The sequence below is a fragment of the Pyricularia grisea genome (assembly GCF_004355905.1).
Source record: "Pyricularia grisea strain NI907 chromosome V map unlocalized Pyricularia_grisea_NI907_Scaffold_10, whole genome shotgun sequence".
Taxonomy (NCBI): domain Eukaryota; kingdom Fungi; phylum Ascomycota; class Sordariomycetes; order Magnaporthales; family Pyriculariaceae; genus Pyricularia; species Pyricularia grisea.
In genome coordinates, this window is record NW_022156722.1 from 252,210 (window position 1) to 273,857 (window position 21,648).

The window sequence follows — 21,648 nt, forward strand, 5'->3', positions numbered from 1 at the left end:
AGCAGGCGCAGCATACACCGGTCTGCTAGCACAGCAGCGACATCGCTGCAGCTATGATAGGACATCATGCAGTCCAACCCGTGCCAAGTCCAATAAGATCCTACATGAAATATGTAGGTGACACCAAAAGGTCAGCTCTGAGTCTTGATGACTTTCTTGGCATGCCGCGCGAAAGTGAAAGCGGGTTTTTGGGCCAGAGAGACACGTCACAGCTTTCAAGTGTTGTGGATTGTTACACCGTGACATGCAGGCCTTGAAGGGAGAAAAGAAACCTCTAACCCTGCTGGAAGGAAATGCATGATCGCTCGTTTCCCCTTGTGCGTGCGGATTATAGACTGTGACATCGTTGCCCCTCACAGCACCGGAATCACCTAATTTCCACGATCTTTGTCTTTAGACATCGAGTTAGTTTGATCTGATAATATTCACCGGCTCCCTTCTGAGCCTTTCAGTCACAAGAGATACCTCCACAATGAGCTACTTCAAGTCTTCAGATTATTGGGGCGGCGTCACCGATGATACTGGTGCACATCCCGCTGCATCTGCCTCAGCACCAAATAAGATGGTCGTGCCGCACGTGCGTCCTCACAGCAAGGTCGACACGGACGCGGAGCAAAGCGATTACAATTTAGATAAGCCTGACATAATGGCATATCTCGCCGTGGTCTTTTCCAGCGGCCTCCCTTTCATACAGTTACAAAAATCGCATCAAGAAAACATCGAGGACCCTTCCTATTGTCTTGGCCTCGGTCGTTCCTCGGTTCTCGAATGGCATGCAATCAAAGAGGAGGAAATGAGGTGGCTCAGACGCCAGCACAGTAATACGAACTCGGAGATAGGCGGTACCGGGAACCGACGTCTCATTCATCAAGTCACGCCTGACAAGTCTGGCCGGTATATCTTTGCCCTCAAGAGAAGAGTATCTCTCGACTCACAAAAGGAAATTGAGGCATTTAGGGCATTCAAGCAAGAGCTCCGGGTTCTCTGCCACCCGCATGTTCGAACTCATGAGAATATAGTCAAAGCTGTCTTTGTCGGGTTCGAAGTTGACAGAGCTCCCATGTTAGGACTGCAGCTTGCAGAATTTGGAACAATGCGCGATGTCTTGGAGAGTCGGAGACTAGGAGTTGAGCTGGCATGTGAGTTAACGCTCGATATCATCAATGGTCTGGCTGCTCTCCACGCCTGCGGTATTGCGCACGGCGACATGAAGCCTGACAACATCTTGGTTTTCCACCACAAAAGTCGGGGGGCGGTTGCACAGTTGAGCGACTTCAGCGACTCTGTGTTTGTCTCAGATATCGTTGAAGGGTGGAGACCGCTTGGAGGAACACACGAATGGCGAGCTCCCGAATGTTACGAATACGAAGAGGCGATTGGAAGCAGACAAAAGTTCGCTGCACGTTACGACGTGTTCAAATCCGACGTGTTTTCGCTGGGACTTTGCGCACACGCCATACTTGTGCCAGGAGATAGGCACGCACCAGGGCTTCCAGGACGTACTTTCTTATATCGACATTGTGTAGAAACAAGCGTTGGCAGCGAGGAAGAGCACCAGAAAACGGTCCTCCATTTAAAGCGCTCCGCAGCTGGCGTCATTAACAACGCCAACATGTGGTCGAAACGTTTCGCCGGTTCAGGTAGAATGGAATTTCTAGCCCAAAATGTGGCTCTTATGTGCCTTCATAGCGACCCAAGCCATCGGTTTATTGCGTCAGCTTTCAAACTCGGGTTCTATCTAGATGCAGTGCGTGCCGGTCTAATCAAAAAAGATAGTTGGATAGCCAGAGAACGGTGAGCGTATCCTACATTGTGTCACTTCTCAACGGTTTCATCAACTTTCCAGGAACGCATGTTTACTAACATAAGTGAATGAGGTTCTAAAACAGTTCTCAGCTTGACGCCATCCAAGACCAGATGGTAGAGCTTACTCATGAGACCAGTATAGGAGTTGAAAGCTTGGGTTTAGATCCTAATTATGCTACTGATCTGGATAACATGCTTGCTTCTTTTGACATGATGACGGTAAGTACCGATTTTTCATAGAAAATTATCTCTGGTTCAGGCACAATTCTGCAGCCCCAGGAGTCTCTGTATACATCATACACTGGTAGTTGACAACCCGAGGTTTGTCATCAGTTCTTCCATCCTCGCCTGAAAGAATCCATCAACTTTGACCCTGAAATGAACAGGAGAATCGAAAGCTGCCTGGAGGACACATTGTCATCCTTTATGGACCGAAAGCCAGATCCTATTCCGGACGATTCATTCATGGACGGCGACTTCACCCTTGATGAGCTTCTAAGTGCGTTCCAGGCTTCAGTGACCGTTGCAGGCATCGAAAGCCCACTTTCTCCACCTTACAAGGCCAAAAAGCCTGGCGTCAGCAGGGCCGTTCTTGCCGCTAGAGAGTTCATGTTTTCCAACTCTTATACGCGAACAGATTCAGCGGCAGATATTGCCATGATGCTACGACTTACTGGACTGTTAGCTAGGCTGGGCGATCCGATAAGCCTCAAATTTTACGTACATCTATGCCTAAGGGCAGGGGTGAAGCTGGCAGACAGTCACGATACACCGCTTAGGATTTGGATGGCGTTTACAAGCTTAGGCGGGTCCGAGGCTGCACAGATGTTTCTCAGGAAAGAGGACAACCCGCTCCTGAAGAAGATACAAGCTTTCTTGCATTTTAAGCAGTTTCCGGGACCCATGGGTGCTCTCGCTGAGAGAGTCAGGGCCGTTTCTATGAACCGAGAAACAAACAGCATTACTCCGACGCTTATGGACCAGTATGTTCGACACGAGATGCCCGGAAGAAGGACTGTTTTAACCGGTGTCGTACCCACATACTTCACCCCACTACACCATGCAATCCTGATGCATGACTTCACCTTATTGGTCCACCTTATCGAGGGTGCCGGAGAAGACATCAATACATTGTGTCTGCGGCCAACTGGGCTTGATACCCCAGTATTTGACTTCGGAAACGGCGAGGCGAAGACCCCTATTTTGCTGGCTGCATGGAAGCGAGATTTGGAAATTTTCGAGTTTCTCCTGGCAACGAAAGGAGTTGACCTGAAAAAGAGCACAAATTTGGGGGCAAATCTGCTGCATTTTGTAAGCAGGTTTAGAGATGAGGATGCAGCTAGGCTTGCGCCATGTCTTGTGGATCAGGGCGTCCATCTCACCTTAAAGGCCTCCAGATATATTCGTCGAGCTCTCTGGGATTATCGGGGGTATGAAGAGGTCCAAGGGACGCCACTTCAATGGGCTGTGCATATTGGTCACATTCAGCTCAGTCGTTGTTTGGTGAACTTGCATAAAGAACGACATGAACCGGTCCCAGACATTGACGAAATCCTCCTTTTAGCAGCAACAAGATACAAACACGAAAACCTGCGGATTCTTCTTTCTAGCTTTCAGGATCTTCATCCCAATCAAGTCGCTGTACCAACTACCAAGCTCGAAGCTCTGCTCGAAGAAACAATTATTGTCAGGCCAAGGCTATTCCCAGCGTATCTACTTTGTCAATCCAGCGCTGTAGATGCACAGATCATGACTGTTCGGCTTCTTCTTGAGTTTTATGCCCGGTCGATCTGCTCTGAGTAAGCCTACCGACACCACCATTGCCTGATCATTACGGGGGAGGGGGCACAGATCTTGGACGCTCATATTAACAGACATCAGTAACCAGCCGATATCCCAGCGCCTTGTGATTTCCTCCAAAGTCTGGTGCAGAGTCATTTCTTCCGATTCTGTCGCTCTCTTTGATTATCTTGTGTCTTTATCAATCTGCACTGAGACAGGTCTTGATGATCTTCTCAACAACAAGGCACTTTTCGGCAATAATGAGGCCTTGATGCGGGCCGTCCGCTGTAACACCCCATCCATCTTCAAGTATCTGATGGCGAGGGTTGATGAGGGAAGTTTAAAATTACATTTGCCACCAGGCCCCTACCAAGATTGTCTTCTTCTCCGCGCCGCGGCTAGGCAGCATTACAACACAGACTTCCTAATCGAGCTGGTTCGTCGAGACTCTGGTGGAGATCGGTGGGACCGTGGACAAGACTCACTGAAACATGCTATCGAAGATGCCATGAGTCAAAACCACTACGAAGCAGCGAAGTTTTTGATCAGCCTACCGCTCTCTGGCGACATCCGGAAAGAAGGATCTCATGCTCTGATCGCGTTTGTTCAAGTAATGGCTCAATACCCTGGCTGGGCGAGTCGAAAGGATGTCGAAGTCGTCATCAAACTTGGGCCGTTCAATTTCTTCCCGTTTCCTGACGACAACATGTCCATGCTCCATTACCTTGCGTACTTCCGGGCAAAAAGGACGCGCTTGGAAGTTTCTTACGTCGACTATCTTGTTCTGGGCAACATGTTGGAAGAAATGTCTTCAGATATGATAAACATACGAGACAATGCCGGCCAGACAGCCCTACACTATATGGTCTGGGCAGGCGACACTGATGGACTGTTGATGATGCTCCACTGCGATAAAGTGAACGCCACCATACTTGTCGGTCCGGGCAAAAAGAGTGAGGCTTATCATTTTCCCGAAAACAGCAACTGTTTCGACATGTTTTTGATTCGATGTGAGCAAGGTATCACCCAACAGCTTCGGAACAAAGGAGTGCGAGAAATTCGCCTTTTTTTGCAGCGAATGAGGTCGATGTTCAAGGTTTTGCAGGAGTACCTCTTTGAGAACTCCCGCTCGCTATACGCAAAGCAATATGGGCAGGGAGAAAACGCTCTCGAAGCGCTATCCAGCCAGGTTGAAGAGACTGTTGCAGAATACGGAGGCGATCATGACATAGAGTGGCCTAAGTTGATTTCCCGCGACTTGCGACCCATGTGGACTGACAAAAAGGGGGAAACACCATCTCTGGAGGTACTTTGAGATGTTAAAGAGCAAATCTAAAGGAAGACTCGGTCGGAGAGCGAGAAACTACACCTAATGTCAGAGACTGAAGGCTTGCAGTAATAGAACTAGCAAGAAACGATGAATGGTCTTTTCATTAAGGTTTGAAGGCTCCGGTTCACTTGCAGAACACCAAAAGTAATACATAAGATTAATGAAACTTTATCTTTTAAAGATTTGAAAGATTTTGGCCTTTGCTTTTTTACTTCAACATGCTTTACTGGCTGTTGAATTGCGTTTCTTTACTCTTTTGTTAACTCTTAACCCGAATCTTTAACCGGACTGCTGGAAAGATCTCAAATAGTAATAGTTGTAAAGTCTAACGCGAATTGCAACCTTAGGCTCGCCTCCCGAAAGAGTACAGGGCGTGGACTTTTGAAACAGCCGTTGTCTGTTCATTATTACGTTGCATTTGCGTGTGCATCATTTATTTATAGTCGACAGTGGGGTAGGTCCCTATAAAGGGTCTATATCCGATGTACAGATCTAAAGCCTGTTTTTCGCAACCTTGACCACCTCGATCAACAGAATAGGAAACAATAGATATTGGTTCGTTGGTCCGCTTGTTCGTTACTGGGGCTGCGGGCACCCTTCCTATCAACAGCCGTGGCTAATTTCTAAATACAGGATAGAAACAAGTGAAAAGCCCCCGGATGAAGGAAGGCCAGGATAAACACAACAATAAAACACATGTATACCAACTGTATCGAGTTATCAAAGAAACCAGGGGCGCTTCTGTTTGGTTCCTAACCTCCACGATCATTTTAGACAGCTGTCAATTTGTTGTATCGGGTTACTTTGCAGTTCCATATTGCAAAGCGAGGGGAGAGTTCTATTATAACCCATGTTACCAAGGAATCCCACAGCGCTTAACCACTGCCCTATTACATCTGATTAAGGATCAGAAGGTCGAGTGAAAATAGTATATGCAGAATCAGGAGTGCTACCATCTTCACCAAACTTGTGAGCGTGTTCAAAGTAACCATGTTTTGTCCACTGTAATCCTTGGGGATACTCGAACGTAGGGGTTCCGGGGGGTGCCGGGGCTCCGGCTGGCGGGAGTCCGGGTCGTGGGTTTCCTGTAAGTCTTCCTCCCTGCCATTTTCCATAATTTACCGGCGAGAGGAATTGTCCGGGGTAATAATGGCCACTAGGGGACCGTTGAATAGGGTCCCCGTATGAAACTGGAGGACCACCTGGAAAGCCACCTGGAGGACCACCTGGAAAGCCACCTGGAGGACCACCTGGGAAGCCACCTGGGGAACCACCGGGATAACCACCTGGATAATCACCTGGAGGACCACGTGAAGGAGGTTGACGACCAGAGCGGGCCTCGAGGTGGCTCGGGGCGTGACCTTGGGCGACAGCAGGTCCTGCAGGTAAAGGCCTGGGCATGGCCAAAACGCTAGCTACGAGGAATGGGAAAAAAAATTGGGCATGCATTTCGCCTATTTGATGAAAAGAAGGCAGAGAAAAAAAGATAGAGAGAAGGCGATTTAAGTTGGCAAACCATTAAACCAAATGGAAAGGAATGATTTACTTTTTAAAAAGAGGTAATTTAATCGTATATAAATATTAATAGTTTAGAAAACTGGAAAAATTTATATATATCGGCAGGTGAAAAGTTGCGTTATATAATCTGTAAAGCTTTAAGCTGAGCAAAGTTTATTGCAGGAAAAATAATAAAACATATTTTACAAATTATTACCCAAATTAGGCGACGGCCTTGAAACCAGCAAGAGCTTGGTTAATGTGGTTAGTCCTTAAAATTAATCTTTAATTATACCGTGGAAAACAGTAAAACCTTGTTAAATCTATTTAAAAATTAATAGTTTTTAACTTTAATACTGACAAATGTATACTTAACGGATTATGCGGGAAAATAATTGCTTTATTAACGTGGATAATACCGACAGAAAAAAAAGTAAACTGGCTGGTTATACAATGCAAATGACCATGTTCTACCACTAATAAATATCATGCAAAATTCTCTGCAAAATACTATTACTTAAATTAGTTACTTTATATTTGGACGACTGTATATAAGCTTTAGTAATTACTCAGATTGTGGTTCAAAATCGAATTATTTTTTATTAGTATAGTTATAGGGAAAGTTCCTTTTATAATATTTGCAAATCAACGCCAATTTCCACATATAACCACATTACTAGCATAAATATTCGGGCTCCAACCGTTGTCCTCTAATTAACCCAGTGATGGCTGATTTAATTAGCATTGGCTTATTGATTCCTTTGTTAAAAGGAGCCCTATTAGCACGTTTTAGCCCATATTCGAAGTGTAATATGTTATGCGGTGGACTGATGGACAGAAGCAGTTTTACCAGGATTACAATTGCAATTAGAACCAAAGTGGAAAAGGTTAGAAGCATTACTATGTAGTGTGGACAGGCATATATATACTGTCGCATTAAATAATCCGATAAATCGAGTCATCATATGACAGCGAGCGTTGAGTCAGCGTTAGGAGCAGGATAAAAGAGCCTCCGCGCTCTTTTAACTAGATAGGCGCTACTTAACCCAATACATGGCTCTCCTACCCTATTAATAATCTCAATGCTCAGACTAGACCACCCCTGCTTCGCAATGGTGGACCGGACGCTCCATGTACCTTTCAGCCACACGGCTTTTCGACCAATCAAATTGGCCGAAAAAATCGCGCCCGTTCTAATTTAAGGACATCTTGTCGATTATCGCCGCAAATGGAGGTTATCGCACAGTGTACGCACTGTGCACGCACTGGCGATATAGTTAAAATACTGTGTATTTTTTTTTATAAATATTTAATTAAATAAAGATGGTAAAAATTAAATAAATATATCGTTATAAGGTTTAAAATTAGGGCTTTCTAATAATGTAAAAACTTTTATATTAATCGCCGTACAAAAAATAAAATATAAATAAATATTATTATTATTATTTTTAACATTTTATTTAAAAATTTATATATAAAAAATAATATATATAAACTTTTTATTTTTATATTATAATAAGTATAATTATATTAACACTCACGTATAATTTCTTTTACCAAATTATCGTTCGTTATTTTTTTATTTATATAAATATACGTTAAAGTTAATATTTTATATAAATATTTAATAACTAATATATTTATTAACAAAGGGTTTTATAAAAAAACTTGATATAATAAACCTTTATATTAATTATATATAATAATAATATAACGGTTATATTTTATTTAATTTAAAATAAATATAAAATAAAATTGAAAATTTCTTTTTTTATTAAATATATATATAAAATACGTAATTTTAATAATATTTAAAAAAAGATTTAACGTGGACGTTTGTTTAAGCCGGTTATATAATCGTTAAAACTTTGGTTCTAATATTGTTAAAATTGGTAAAAATATAAACCCGTTTTAATTGCAAAATTTATTAAAAATATTTAATATTTTACCTATTCGAATATTTAACACCTTATATAACGTAATATATTGGCCAAAATTTATATATATAATTTATATCTATATACACCCCCCCCCTGCAAAAATATTTAAATTTTATCCAAAAATAAAAATATAATTAAAAAAAATTAAAAGAATTAAAAATTTATTAAAAATCCAACCTCTATTTAAAAACTAAAGGCACTTATATCCCAATTCGACCAATATAACGATTAAAAATATAAAATAAATTATTATTAATTATTTTATTAATTTTTATATCCAACGTGTAAACCGTTTATTTTTACGATTTTTATTTAATAAATTATAACGGAATATAAATCGCCAAACTAACAAAATAACCTCCATTTACGACGAAAATAAACAAATTATCCTTAAATTTAAACCACAATAATTTTTGGTTAGACCCACGGGTATAAATAAAACCACGAATTAAACCACGGTTACGCGGTTTAACTGGTGGAGCTCGCGTTTAAATATAAGCCTTAAAACTAATCTCAGGGCTCATCCCTGAACGGCGCGATCCCAATTAAGCTGTGGCTCAATTGGTGGCTTTGCTTTGTACCTGTGGGTCCAAACACAAAAATCACAGCGGTTCAGGTCTGAGGATAATTTGTTCATTTTGGGTTTAAATGGAGGTAATTTCGCCAATTTGGCGACCGACATTCCGTTATAATTAATTAAATAGAAATCGTAAAAATAAACGGTTTACACGTTGGATATAGGAATTAACGAAATAATTAACAACGATTTATTTTATATTTTTAATCGCTGTATTAGTCGAATTGGGATATAAGTGCCTTTAATTTTTAAATGGAGGTTGGTTTTTTAATAAATATTGGAATTTTTGGATTTTTTTTAATTATATTTTTATTTTTGAATATAATTTAAAAACTTTTGCACGTGGAAGGTGAGATATACGTATATATTATATATATAAATTTTGGTATATATATTACGTAGTATAAGGTATTAAATAATCGAGTAGGTAAAATAATAAATATTTTTAATAGATTTGCAATCGAAACGGGTTTATAATTTTTCTAATTTTAACGATATTAACACCAAAATTTCAACGATTAAATAACCGGTATAAACAAACGGCCACGCTAAAATAACTTGTAAATATTATAAAAATTACGTATTTTATATATAAATTTAATAAATTTACATATTTTTAAATTTTATTTTATATTTATTTTAAATTAAATAAAATAATAATCGTTATTTTATTATTATATATATTTAATATAAAGGTTTATTATATCGAGATTTTCTATTATAAAACCTTTTATTTATAAATATATTAATTATTAAATATTTATATAAAATATTAAATCTACAACCTCCATTTAAAAATTAAAGGCACCCATATTCCAATTCGACCAATATAACGATTAAAAATATAAAATAAATCGTTATTAATTATTTCGTTAATTTTTATATCCAACCTGCAAACCGTTTATTTTTACAATTTTTATTTAATTAATTATAACGGAATATCGGTCGCCGAATTGGCGAAATTACCTCCATTTAAACCCAAAATGAACAAATTATCCTCAAACCTGAACCAAAGTGATTTTTGGTTGGACCCACAGGTATAAACAAAACCACGAATTAAGCCACGCGGCTTAATTGGTGGAGCTCGCGTTTAGGGATGAGCCTTGAGACTATCCGGCGCCATTATTTGGCAATTTACCGCCCGCGTTTAATATAATGGCAAAATTTAAATACGGTACGTTTTGCACCGTTACCGTTATTTAACATTAATTTTTTTTTTTTATAAATAAATATACGTATTGAAAATACGGTTTTAAAAGTATATATTTGGGTTATATTATAATTAATTCCTAATATAATATTTAAAATTAATTGGAAGGTGTATCGTACTAAATAATCCGATAAATCGAATTATTATATAATAACAAGCGTTTAATTAGCGTTAGGAGCAGGATAAAAAAGCCTCCGCACTTTTTTAACTAAATAGGCATTACTTAACCCAATATATGGCTCTCCTGCCCTATTAATCTGCCTGCACGTGTACGTTAGTGTGCGTCAGTAAGCAATATGGTGTCATTGGTACGTTTGCCTTGGCAGAATAGTGGAGCCGCGGATGTTTTTGATGGCCAAAACCCTTGACTGCAGCCAGAGAAGTGTCAGTATTTGACTTCCATCCTTTCATTTTGATCTTACTTATTCGATTGTCGTCTCGCCGCAGTGCCGATTCAACCCATTTGTGGCGTCAATTTAACAAACGTGTTCTTGAGTGCATACTTGATTGCTTCATGGTTGAAAACACACATACAGGGTAAACTCGAACAGAGTATCGACAGTACGGAAGGGGTCAAAAATGAAAAGCCTAGGGCGCAACTTAATGAAGGAGAGCTAGCTATCAGGGAGAATACACACTGGCAAGGCATCTGCCCCTCAAGTCGGTCTGATCAGTAAGTAGTATGAGGTAAGAGGTTTGACAAGGAGCAGAGCAAAAATGGCCTCTTAGTGTGGTTGAACGAGTATTCCATTTCAATCATTGGTACAATGATAGGCTCGCTTGATGAGAATCATATCTCTCCTCAGCTCATATCAACCCGCTCGAAATGAACCGGGAGTGTCAAGCTTTCAAACCGTTCACAGGTTAATTGCGAGGCTAGTAAGTATTCTTACAATTGACCAAGAAGAGGATAATAATCCAACAGCAAGCTTTTATCATCTTATACGCAGCCTTCGTCCAAAGACAAACGTGCCACGGCTTAGAAAGTCCCAAGCGTATACATCATGGCAACACATATATCTCCCTGCATCATACATGTGTGGCTATCCATCTCCCAAAGGTAACTACCAGCAAAAAGGAGAAGCTATCTCACACCCAAAACCAACTAAACATCCTTTAGCCCCAGCACCTTAAGCGCGACAGTTGACGGGACTAATGTTGTCAAACCAGAACTCCGCCAGAAAGTTGTTCACCGACTCGACGGCGTCAACCCCAGCCTCATCGAACAACTGCCTGAGAAGGTATACCAAGACATCGTCTACCACAAACCTCAATGACATCGTCTCACCGGCGCGGCAAACTTCGGCTTGCACGTGACGGGAATTTTCTCCTTGGGGAACAGAATTTCAATCAGGGACAGGGTGCTCTCATCAAAGGGACATCTGGAAGTGTACGTCGTGCCATCGGACGTGGCACCCGTAACAACCAGTGTCCCCTCGAGGCTGCCCAGTGTTGCGAGCAGCAAAGGCTCTATGCGGACGGAAGCATAGTACTAAAAGCCTTCGGGCTCAAACGATGCCACGCGCTCGCCGGCTGCGTTAGTCACAGGGTCTAGGGCGCCGTTGGTGTTGGTCGGGTATAGATTAACGTGAGAGATGGCACCCAGGCTGGTGCTACCAAATCCCTTGGGCGGTGCTTTTTTGCTAGGTACTCAATTGGAACAAATCAAGCCATGGTCTGCAATGTTCGGGCCTATGACCTCTGCTTCAAGTAGGTCTGGGTCGAGAGCCTCGTGTTGGAATGGGATGTTATCAGATATTATTGTCAGCCTTGAAGGTTGCCGGAAAATGACAACAGATTGGTAAGTAAGAGGCGTATTTGTGCTTTTTATCATGATACCTTGCAAGCTGTGCTGGTATTTTGCATTTTACGGCAGGAGTCGCGGTTGGAGTCGTTAGGACGGGTTGGCAAAGTCCTTTTAGAATAACAGCGAAAACGAATGCAGATGGCATGATAATGATTAAGCTCTATGTTTTTGAAAGAGTTTCAGAAATCTTGTTTGTTCTTTAGAAATAAACGTTCTTGCTGGTTTACTACAGGTGCTTTTATTTTCTCTTCGTGCGTACAGGTAGGATTACCACGCCTTGTATAATCCCACCTGGAGTACTTCAAATAAATTATGATCAAGAAGCACTAGGATGCTGATGGAGTCGAGATTTAGAATCCATCAAGTCGAGCTGAACTCATGGGAGGGTGTCAACTGTCGAGTGTCGAGTGTCAGACATTATCCAGAAGGGCACCAAGTCAATTAGGTATGAATTGGCCAGCAAAGCCGGACTATATGGGCGTGTAATTGATTGTTGAGAAAAGAATATTTGTATTGAGCAATGACAACACAGTCTCTAAGAAAAGCCCTTAATGTATTATGACATGAACTAGATCGAGGCGCTCTTGGCAAGACTTGGGCAGTTGGGGCAAGCATGGGCTGATTTCGAAGCAGCTGGATTTCGCCAAGTACCTCTATATGGGACGTTTCTGTGAGAAGAGATGGGGAGAGCAGTATGGGCTTGAAACAAAACCAAAGTGACATTGCAGAGGATGTTGTGCGTTGCGTCGACTTCCCATCTCGGCGCCGTTTATCCTGGACTGCACCAGCTTGGGCTGAAAAGGTTAGGCAGGTAATCACGCCCAAACATATATATAGAGAGAGAGAGAGAGGAAATAAAAAAGGGCCTCACACAGAGGATAATGCCATGTGGATATTTTTACAATGCAAGTAATCGATGGTACATGGCTTTGTGTAAAGCTAAAATAAGCCGCGCAACTTACCTTTGCACCACCAACACCATTTGAACCACCTGCACCACCCACCATTACCACTTACACCAACCTTTATTGTCTATTTATAACACGGACCATTTGTTTATCCATATATTAGTCATTAGTCGCACTCTTTTTTACTTTTAATATAAAAATAGGTGCGCACGTTCGTAATTCCTATTGTTTTAAACTCATACATACGTATGCGCACCGGTTTTTATTTTAATAAACATTGCAAATGGTGCTGGCGTCGAAAAAAAAAAATTCATGTGGGTATTTGCCTTTGTATAATTAGCGTTTGTGTGCCGTGTTGTACCAGGGCATGCGGGAGATAATAACTTTGTTAAAATATCGACATGGCCATGAATTATTTGAACCGTGGCGGTGAAAATAACCACACCCTTTCCAAAACATAGCATTGGCGTCGGAAATATTTTATGCAACATACAGGGTGATTTTACAACACTTTTGCTGGTCTTCTCATTTTTGATATATTTCTTCTTCCGTTCATCTTTGTACGGGCATGGGTTGTAACCAAAGCCATTCTGGATAGGACACTAATGTCTGTGGTAGGTTTTAACACAGTGCATCAATTTAAAGTCCGTAATACGTGCCTCAATCTCATTTTTCGTAGTTATCCCAATGCGTATTTGACCCATTTTAACTGTTTATTTATGAATTTTATATATATGGTTGAGGTTTTGTGGCTTCCAGGCTTCGTATACCAGGGATCCATGATCCGGACCTGCCTGACGGTTTTGATATATGGAGATCAGAGATTGTCGTAAAATTTATGAGTCAGATCAGGCTTTGTTATTAATATCCAGCAGAGTATATCAGCTTGGTGCAGCCGCTATTTCATTAATCCTTTAGAATAGACTTAGAATGCCTGTAGATCAGGTCGGTGAACTGACGAAGCACTTACACCTTACGAATAGCCTACAAATTAGGTAGGTATGCACAGGGTGGAGGGTTTTCAAGGGGGATGATATCACCAGCTGCCAATGATTTATCAGCAAGCAAACTTATTGGATGTGTTTAATAGTGCGATTATATGAGGTATGCATAATACATACAAACAAGGATGATGAACAGCCTACCTATGTAGTTGCCCAAGTAGTTAGGTACCATTGCTAATCACCCAGTCTCTAAGCCTGTGTAAACGCCCCTCCCACTTCTTACCAGAGTATCGCATAGTCTCTTCCAATCGAGCAACGAAAATAAACGGCAGGTAGGTAGGTACCCTGGTAACCATCTAAGCCCATCGGTTTGTTGGTTCTCTCATAGGTTTATTACACCGTTGCTAAGTCCCCAGCCCAGCCTCTCTATCAGTCCAGGCACATTTTGGTTAGAAAAACGATGGCTATCACGCCTGAGCGTGATATCCTGGTAGATCAATGCACGTACGATCCGAGTATTTTATTCATAATGCACCCCTGGATCCACATATCTCCCTTTTTGTATTGAAATAGATTGCAATTGGCGTTTTTAGTTGTAAATAAATAGGCAGAAGTAATTAGATACATCAATTCGCATTATTCATTTTGTTTTTCACTACGAATTCCTGCGCATAGACGAGGTCTAGGAGTTGCATATAAACTCATAACAACAACAACAGATTGCCACCAAAAAGGCTACGATACAGTTGTCATCGCTACGATGACACCCTCTTGGGGGTGGTCCTGGCGGAGGAGGTCCCCACATCCTAGGCTGAAGAGGATTGGTTGAAACTATAGTGATATGAATTAGCTTCAAAACATCTGGTGGGGAGTGGCAAGGGGATATTTTATATAATTTACCGAGTGACCTGGGAGAATTTTTATTTTTTTGCTTCCTGCCCTCTTTGTCCCTGCAGCGTTTGTGCTTCGGGCAGACGTCGCAAAATTCCGGATCCTGAGATTCATCCCGCACGACAGGACATTTGGCATTGTTGCAGGTTGCAGGGCATGATGCTTGGTTAATGTGCGCAGGGCATTTCGCAAGGTCCTTCAACGTGGCGCCTGAAAAGTCTTGGATGCCAGTAGAATCCCCTGGGGTTTTGCCATGACCGGCAATAGCGCCGGGGGCCAAGAGGGCGACAATGACGGCAGATGTGAAACGCATATTATAAAGTAGATCGATTATGAAAGGTGCTGTTTGGTCTCAGCTTTGAAAACGGTAAGTGATTATGAATATAAGCAGGGCCGAGGGTGCCTGGAGATTGGGTAGGTCTGTTCAAGTCTGAGATGAAGGCTTGAAAAGTTAGAAATGCATGGCAGAAGGCAAATTATAACCCATATTTATATAGCTAACTCTTCCACTAGGACGGTCTGAAAATATGGAATCGCACTTTTACAACATGCGCTAGCGAGCTAAATTAGATGACAACAAGTTAGTGCATAATCTATTAGTTCTAAAAGGTGCTGCTTGAAAAACTAGAATAACTGTTGAATTACGAGATATGTAAACTGAGGGGACGGCGTTGCCAGAACTAGCATACAAATATAGTATCTAGGGTCTAAATAAAAACAAATGGCAGATAGTAGTTTTGTTAAACCTTGACAAGGCATGGGGCCCAGGCTTGCAGATCGACCGGCGATCCCTTATAGTTACAACGTACAAATTTTGAACTACAATATGTGTGACAGTTGGGTAGTAGAACTTGTGCAAATTTTCATCGAGATTTACAATATAGTTGCGATACTTGGGGCTGACGGTCAAGAGCTGAATTTGTCTGAGCGCGAAGTTACACCACAGCCCATCTCTCTCGCAAAGGACGCAGGAGAGCTGAGTTGGTACGTAAATAAGACTTACTCAGTCCTTTCCACATTTACGAAGTAGATACTAAGACATGGAGTCAGACTTCCAGGGTGAGCCCTGCACACCCTTCCAAGCTCCCTAAATCCCTAACACCGCCACCCAAATCATTTCCCGGCACCGCTGTTCCTGGGCGAAATGCGTTCGAACACTAGAAGTCAGGTTGATCAATTCCACCCCGAAAGCGGCTGCAGTATGTGGTGTGCGACCTGTCGACCGGGTCATCCTGTCCCCCTCTCCAGCCCTGCCGCGTACCCACCCGTGGTTCCCGAAACAGTATTCTTCCCCAGTGTACCCGCCATCAGCATTGCCTCTGTCTTGAACCCGAGGCTGGGGTAGTCGTGCATGGTAAAGGGGACCTTGGCGAACCCGACGGGCAATTGATGCGGATCAACCTCTGCGTACGTAATCTTGTCAATCATTGAGGGCCCCGTTGCGCCAGGAAAAGTTGCGTCCCTTGTCATCCCAAAAGTGGAAGCCCGCGATTCAACCCGAGATGTAGTAAGGAGGGTTGACCACACACGGTGCCCCAACCGAGCCGTTACGATGTCGTTCCAGAACTGGATCGTGTCGTGCGAGTCTGGTGCGTCAAAGGTAGACACGAAGCGCGTCAAAATCGGCCGCAGACGCGAAGCATCCGTGATTGGGAGCTTGGCGAGGAGGGCTTCCCAATCGCTCCTGTCGCCCAAAAGGATGATCGAGGGGAGACCGCAGACGATGCCGCCCTAGAAATTTTAGGTAGGACTGGGTCAGGCCCATCATGAGCACGTTGGCCGTCATGCGGTCCGAGTCGGTCGTGGTGGTGAAGTTGGGCATGATCCAATCCCGGAGCCAATCCGTCTTGACGCGCTTTTGAGGTCATCCTGGAAGCGGATGACGGCTTCCCAAGTCCAGTAGGACGGTTATGTGTCCCGTGACGATGCTAAAGCCGATCGCGGCAAGTAGCGTCGGGGTTTTAAGAGCACGTGTGCATCCCATGATGTGAGCTGAAGCATGAATCTCATGGCAAACCCATGTCGACACCATGATTTCCATGCCCCAGCACAAGGGGCAATCGAAAGCATTTTTATAGGTAACCTAATAATATTAGTGGTTGCAGCAATGAGGACAAGCTTGCAACTAATTTTACAATCCGTCATGTAGATCTGTTAAACCGGTCATGCAGATTGTCATTAAGCGAGCTATGCGTCTCGGTGTAGCAAAGGGAGTAAACTCTGGGCACTTGACGCCTGTTTCTGCAAATTCCAAAATTGCGAAGGTTGCGCACACAAAAAAGGAGTATGTGAAGCAAGCCCAAGTCGAGCCAACACTAAGGCAAATGACCACTAGGAAAGTGCTATTTGGGGAACGGGGAGCAGGTTGCATTTTGCCTAAGGAGTAAAGCAAACGAAATATATACAGGTTACTTGGCTCTCGGGCTGTCAAGGCTTCTCGTCGTTGCCGTCGCGGTCTTGTCACGTTTTAATAGCCGGTAAGCTGGAGATGCGTAACGCCGACGTTTGTTGATTAGGTTCTTGTCTAAGGTACCTACTTAGTGTAGTCAGATACCACTGGGACAATTCAGCCAGTGGCACAACAAGGGCAATCGACGTAGGCATACAGCAACGCAGCCACCCGTGGGCATGTGTATGTGCAGTGAGCCATAACAATATTTCAGTGAGCCAACAGTCATGCCGGATGGGGTGAATATCCGACAATGCGGCATATTCTCGACTAGTTCCAGAATAGAAATGCTTCCGAGTATCGCCAGATGTCTGCAATTGGGCATGTGGCAGACATCTTGATCCCATAGTCACAGAGAACTTGGCAACGTGTCAAAACTGTTTTACCTGCTTATGAGCTCAGAAGAAAGGACGGTCAAGTCCAAAAATGACTGCCGATGCAACGTGGTGTAAATACCTAGGTAGGTAGGTAGGTAGGTAGGTAGGTAGGTAGGTAGGTAGGTAGGTACAGTAGGTGTGCAATTTTATTGCAACCACCACGGTGGGGGTTTGACCCTGTTGGGTTGCAATATTTTTGCACAGGTGCTATAGGTAAGGTAGGTATGCAGAAACCAGGCTGTTCTTATCCCTATTGCCGATCTATGCTCAAAACCGAGTGGTTGGCTCTTTTTTTGGCAAGACGAAAATTAAAGTGGAGATGGTTTGATGATGAAAATAAATTCATGAACTGAGAAAGAGGGACGGACGCAAAGTGGATGCGAAAGACAAAATATTGGCAAGCACAGCTGCACGGTTGGAAGGAGGCTGCCTACCTACCTTACCATGAGAACTAGAACTAAGTAGTTGTGCAAAGTTAAGCGTGACTTCCCGTCCTGATGCAACATGAGCTCGAAATTTCTCCTCAAACCCCTCGGTGCGCTCTTTTGCGTCTCCGGCATTCAAGGGTCTGGAACCGGCTAACACCTTTTGGGCATTCATCGAGTGGAATGTTTTTGACAGGCCGACGTAAGCATGCAAGGGTCTTGTTTGCTGAATCAATCACGAAGCCGAGAAACCGAGATGGCCCACTAATCAAAAGTCGAAAACCTCGCTCTGTTAACCGAGTGAGATTTTTCTGCCTGAAGGAATCACTCGCAGCATTGGCAATGAGATAGGGAAATGTCGGCCCCATCAGATCCATCAAACACACGCGGCGCGCAGCTGCAAGCCAAACGGCATACCAAGGTCAAGTCAGGGTGCCGCACATGCAAGTGAGTAAACGTCTGATTGGACCCTTTGGGTCGACTCGTCTCGAGCCGCGCTAGCGACAAAGGTACACTCACATAACGGGTGAGCAACACTAATACCTATCTACCTACCTACCCACCAAACATAGAGTGCGGAGAGTCAAGTGTGACGAGGGTCGGCCCGCCTGCCAACGATGCGTGTCTACGCGCCGAGTATGCGAGGGTTACGGCATCTGGGGTGGCGGCAGTCAAGTCTACAGTCCTGCTGTTGCCGCCGCCGCTGCCAGCGCCAATGCCAATGCCATGACATTGTCGCAGGCCGCCGAGGTCCGGAGACAAACAGTCAGTGAGGCCGAGTACCGCTACCTAGATTGGTTCAAGGAGCGGGCAAGGAGAAAACTCATGGGACCTTTTGACTGGAATTTCTGGGACAATCTCTTGATCCAGGCCACTGCAAGCGAGCCAGCCGTCTTGCACGCTGCATTGGCTATCAGCACTGCACACCAAGCACGGTTCACAGCTGCCGCCGCGGCACTCGGCAATGCTAATCGCATCCCGTCGATGGATACACCTGATAGCTTGGAGCAGTTCACGCTCGAGCAGTACAACAAATCAATCAGGCATCTCAACCGGCAACCGGTATCTGGAAGCGGTAGTAAGCCAGCTGTACGCGTTACGCTCATCACATGTGCCGTCTTTATCTGTCTAGAGAACCTACGCGGCAACTATCGCACCGCATACAAGCACCTGCAAAACGGCTTGCGTCTTTTGAACCAAATGCAGCCCTCGCAACCAACAGGGCCAAGGCGCAAAAGGTCAATGACCTTGGAAGTAGGACCGAAGCAGCATCGCGAGGTCATCGACGATTGGCTCGTCGACACATTTGCCCGCCTCAGCCTGCAGGCTATAATGCTTGGTGGGACAAGCAATCCCCACCAAGTGGTGCCCCGGACCCTGAGTCCACAGCTATCCACACACGCATACGAATCGGTTGCCCAGGCAAGACTGCACATTGATCGTCTGGTGAATAACATCATATGCTTGCAGGCCGAGCGGGACGCGCAGGAGGAGACCACCACCAAGCAGCTTGATGAACAGAAGCAGATTCTAGCCGAGCTGGAGATATGGCACAAAGCCTTCATCACATATGAAAAGGAGCATATTGGCGTCTACAAAATCAAAGAACGTATCGCTGCCACTGTGCTACATTCTTTTCATGCCATGGCGGTCATGATGGTAACGACGTGCCTGGGACCCCACAGTGAGATGAATTATGACGCGCTCCTGAAGCACTTCATAGTCATCGTTAACGACTCGCGCGAGATGGTGAATGTTGTCTATACTTTTATCCCCAAGGTCTCGTACGGAGTGTCGCACGTCGACATTGGATGGCTCGCGCCCCTGTACTACACCGCAATAAGATGCCGCGTCCGTCGGATACGACACCAAGCCATCAAGCTTATGCGTGTAGCTGGCCACAATGAGGGCTTTTGGGACGCGAGGATTGCTGCTGGCATTGCGGCCGGCGTTGTGAAGGTCGAGGAGGGCAACTTCTTCGCGAATCCCAAGGAGGACGAAGAGCTCAAGAAGCTAGCTGCATTGGACCCCTTGCCATCTGAAGAAGAACTTCTAAAGCTACCGGTCCTGCCGGAAAGCCGCAGGCTGCGCAACGTGAAAATCATACTTCCCGACAGTCTTGACGAGAAGCTCCAAGTGAAATGGGAAAGCAAGCTCGAAGATGGAGAATGGAACCACATCACCGAGGAGTATGATTTGGCTGAAATCAATGACCATTACCAGTTCGTAAAGTCGGACTGAATTGGAACGCTGCCAACAAATGCACATCGCTCCCAAGATACCTTTTTATCCTATAAATCTAGTCATATCCCCATGCTGATTTGAACAGAAAAGAAAGAAAAAGAAAATAGAACGCCGCTAACAATGCAACCACTCAATCTATTGGCTGTCCTTCCAGAGATCGTAACCAAAAGTGTCCTTCATGTCAACAAACCTCGTGGGCTTGCGACCGTTTGCAACTTTCCACAGGTCCTCGTAATTGGCGTCCGACAGGTCGGGCACTTCAATGTTAGACTTGATCCTGGAGGGGGTCGAGCTCTTGGGCAGCACGACGTAACCCCTCTTGACACCCCAGCCAAGCAACGCCTGCGCGAGCGTGAGGTTGCTGCGGTTGGCCACGGCGTTCAGGCCCGGGTCGTCGCGCACCCGCTCGCCGGTCGTGGGAACCTGGTCCTGCGAGCCAAGCGGCGAGTATGCAGACGGGAGAACATCGTTGTCAAGGCAGAAGCGCACAAGCTCCTCGTTGGGCAGGTAAGGGTGAATCTCGATCTGGTTGACGGCAGGCTTGACCTTTGCAATGGCGAACAGCTTCTTGAGGCCATCGATGGTCCAGTTTGAAACGCCAATGGCGCGCGCCTTCTTGGCCTCGTACAACTCCTCCATTGCCCGCCATGTCGGCTCCGGGTTCTCGGTCAGCTCCTTGTTAATGACGTACTTGCCATCCGGGCCGAGCTTGACCTGGCGGTCCTCGGTGCGCTCGGCGGCGATGGGCCAGTGGACGAGGAAAAGGTCAACGTAGTCGAGCTTCAGCGCCTTGAGAGAGTTTTCGAGCGACCACTTGACGTCTTCGGGCGCGTGCATGTGGTTCCAGACCTTTGTGCAGATGAAGAGGTCCTCGCGCTTCACTGATGGGTTCTCCTTGAGGAAGTCGGCAATGGCGTTGCCGATCTCGTCCTCGTTCTGGTAGTACCACGCGCAGTCGAGGTGGCGGTAGCCGGCCTCGAGCGCCGCCTTGGTTGCGCTGTAGGTCTGGCCGGGCTGGCCCTCGGCCGCAAAGGTACCGAATCCCACGGCGGGGATCTCGACGCCGTTGTTGAGCTTGAAGGTCTTGTTGGATAATGTTGACGGCATTGTGATGAATGTGGTGGTGGTGGTGATGTGTCTGTAAGTTGGTTCTTCGACTGTGATGTTCTTTCTCTGCCTTCTCTCTTGATCTCTTTGGGGTTATAAGATGGGTTTAGGATTACGTTGGTGGTGCAGTACAAGATGCACAATCAAGTTGGTCGAAAATCAACAAAACTCGACTCGAAGAGATGGACACAAGGGTGCCAAGAGCAATGGACCCCGCTGCTGATATGGAAATTCGCCAAACGCAAGCGGGCTTGCTGACGTCACTGAAGCACAGTTTTTGCTCACTTCCTTCACACCCACTCAGGGACTGTCATCATCCTTCTCGAGTCGTCGCTTGAGTAAGAGAAATGCAGG

At 44.6% G+C, this 21,648-nt stretch overlaps 6 protein-coding genes across 6 annotated transcripts; 3 read left to right on the forward strand and 3 right to left on the reverse strand.

Annotated features, from left to right (window-relative positions):
• Window positions 1-327: 327 nt before the first annotated feature.
• Window positions 328-5,083, forward strand: PgNI_11590 (uncharacterized protein). Its single transcript, XM_031131556.1, has 5 exons — window positions 328-1,794; window positions 1,890-2,025; window positions 2,140-3,117; window positions 3,424-3,605; window positions 3,688-5,083. Exons 1-5 carry the CDS (start codon window positions 473-475, stop codon window positions 4,901-4,903), a joined length of 3,834 nt encoding a protein of 1,277 aa, XP_030976633.1. The 5' UTR covers window positions 328-472; the 3' UTR covers window positions 4,904-5,083.
• A 1,019-nt stretch (window positions 5,084-6,102) lies between these two features.
• On the forward strand, window positions 6,103-6,333 carry PgNI_11591 (uncharacterized protein; the record flags this gene model as incomplete). The annotated part of the gene is made up of 1 exon (XM_031131557.1): window positions 6,103-6,333. One exon carries the CDS (start codon window positions 6,103-6,105, stop codon window positions 6,331-6,333), a length of 231 nt encoding a protein of 76 aa, XP_030976632.1.
• Window positions 6,334-12,602: 6,269 nt separating this feature from the next.
• Window positions 12,603-12,956, reverse strand: PgNI_11592 (uncharacterized protein; the record flags this gene model as incomplete). Its single annotated transcript, XM_031131558.1, has 2 exons — window positions 12,603-12,743; window positions 12,912-12,956. The coding sequence occupies 2 exons, from the start codon at window positions 12,954-12,956 to the stop codon at window positions 12,603-12,605; spliced, it is 186 nt and encodes a 61-aa protein (XP_030976631.1).
• Window positions 12,957-15,919: 2,963 nt separating this feature from the next.
• On the reverse strand, window positions 15,920-16,514 carry PgNI_11593 (uncharacterized protein; the record flags this gene model as incomplete). Its single annotated transcript, XM_031131559.1, has 2 exons — window positions 15,920-16,423; window positions 16,467-16,514. 2 exons carry the CDS (start codon window positions 16,512-16,514, stop codon window positions 15,920-15,922), a joined length of 552 nt encoding a protein of 183 aa, XP_030976630.1.
• Window positions 16,515-18,088: 1,574 nt separating this feature from the next.
• Window positions 18,089-20,587, forward strand: PgNI_11594 (uncharacterized protein). The gene is made up of 2 exons (XM_031131560.1): window positions 18,089-18,390; window positions 18,516-20,587. Exons 1-2 carry the CDS (start codon window positions 18,299-18,301, stop codon window positions 20,182-20,184), a joined length of 1,761 nt encoding a protein of 586 aa, XP_030976629.1. The 5' UTR covers window positions 18,089-18,298; the 3' UTR covers window positions 20,185-20,587.
• On the reverse strand, window positions 20,323-21,294 carry PgNI_11595 (uncharacterized protein; the record flags this gene model as incomplete). Its single annotated transcript, XM_031131561.1, has 1 exon — window positions 20,323-21,294. One exon carries the CDS (start codon window positions 21,292-21,294, stop codon window positions 20,323-20,325), a length of 972 nt encoding a protein of 323 aa, XP_030976628.1.
• Window positions 21,295-21,648: the final 354 nt, after the last annotated feature.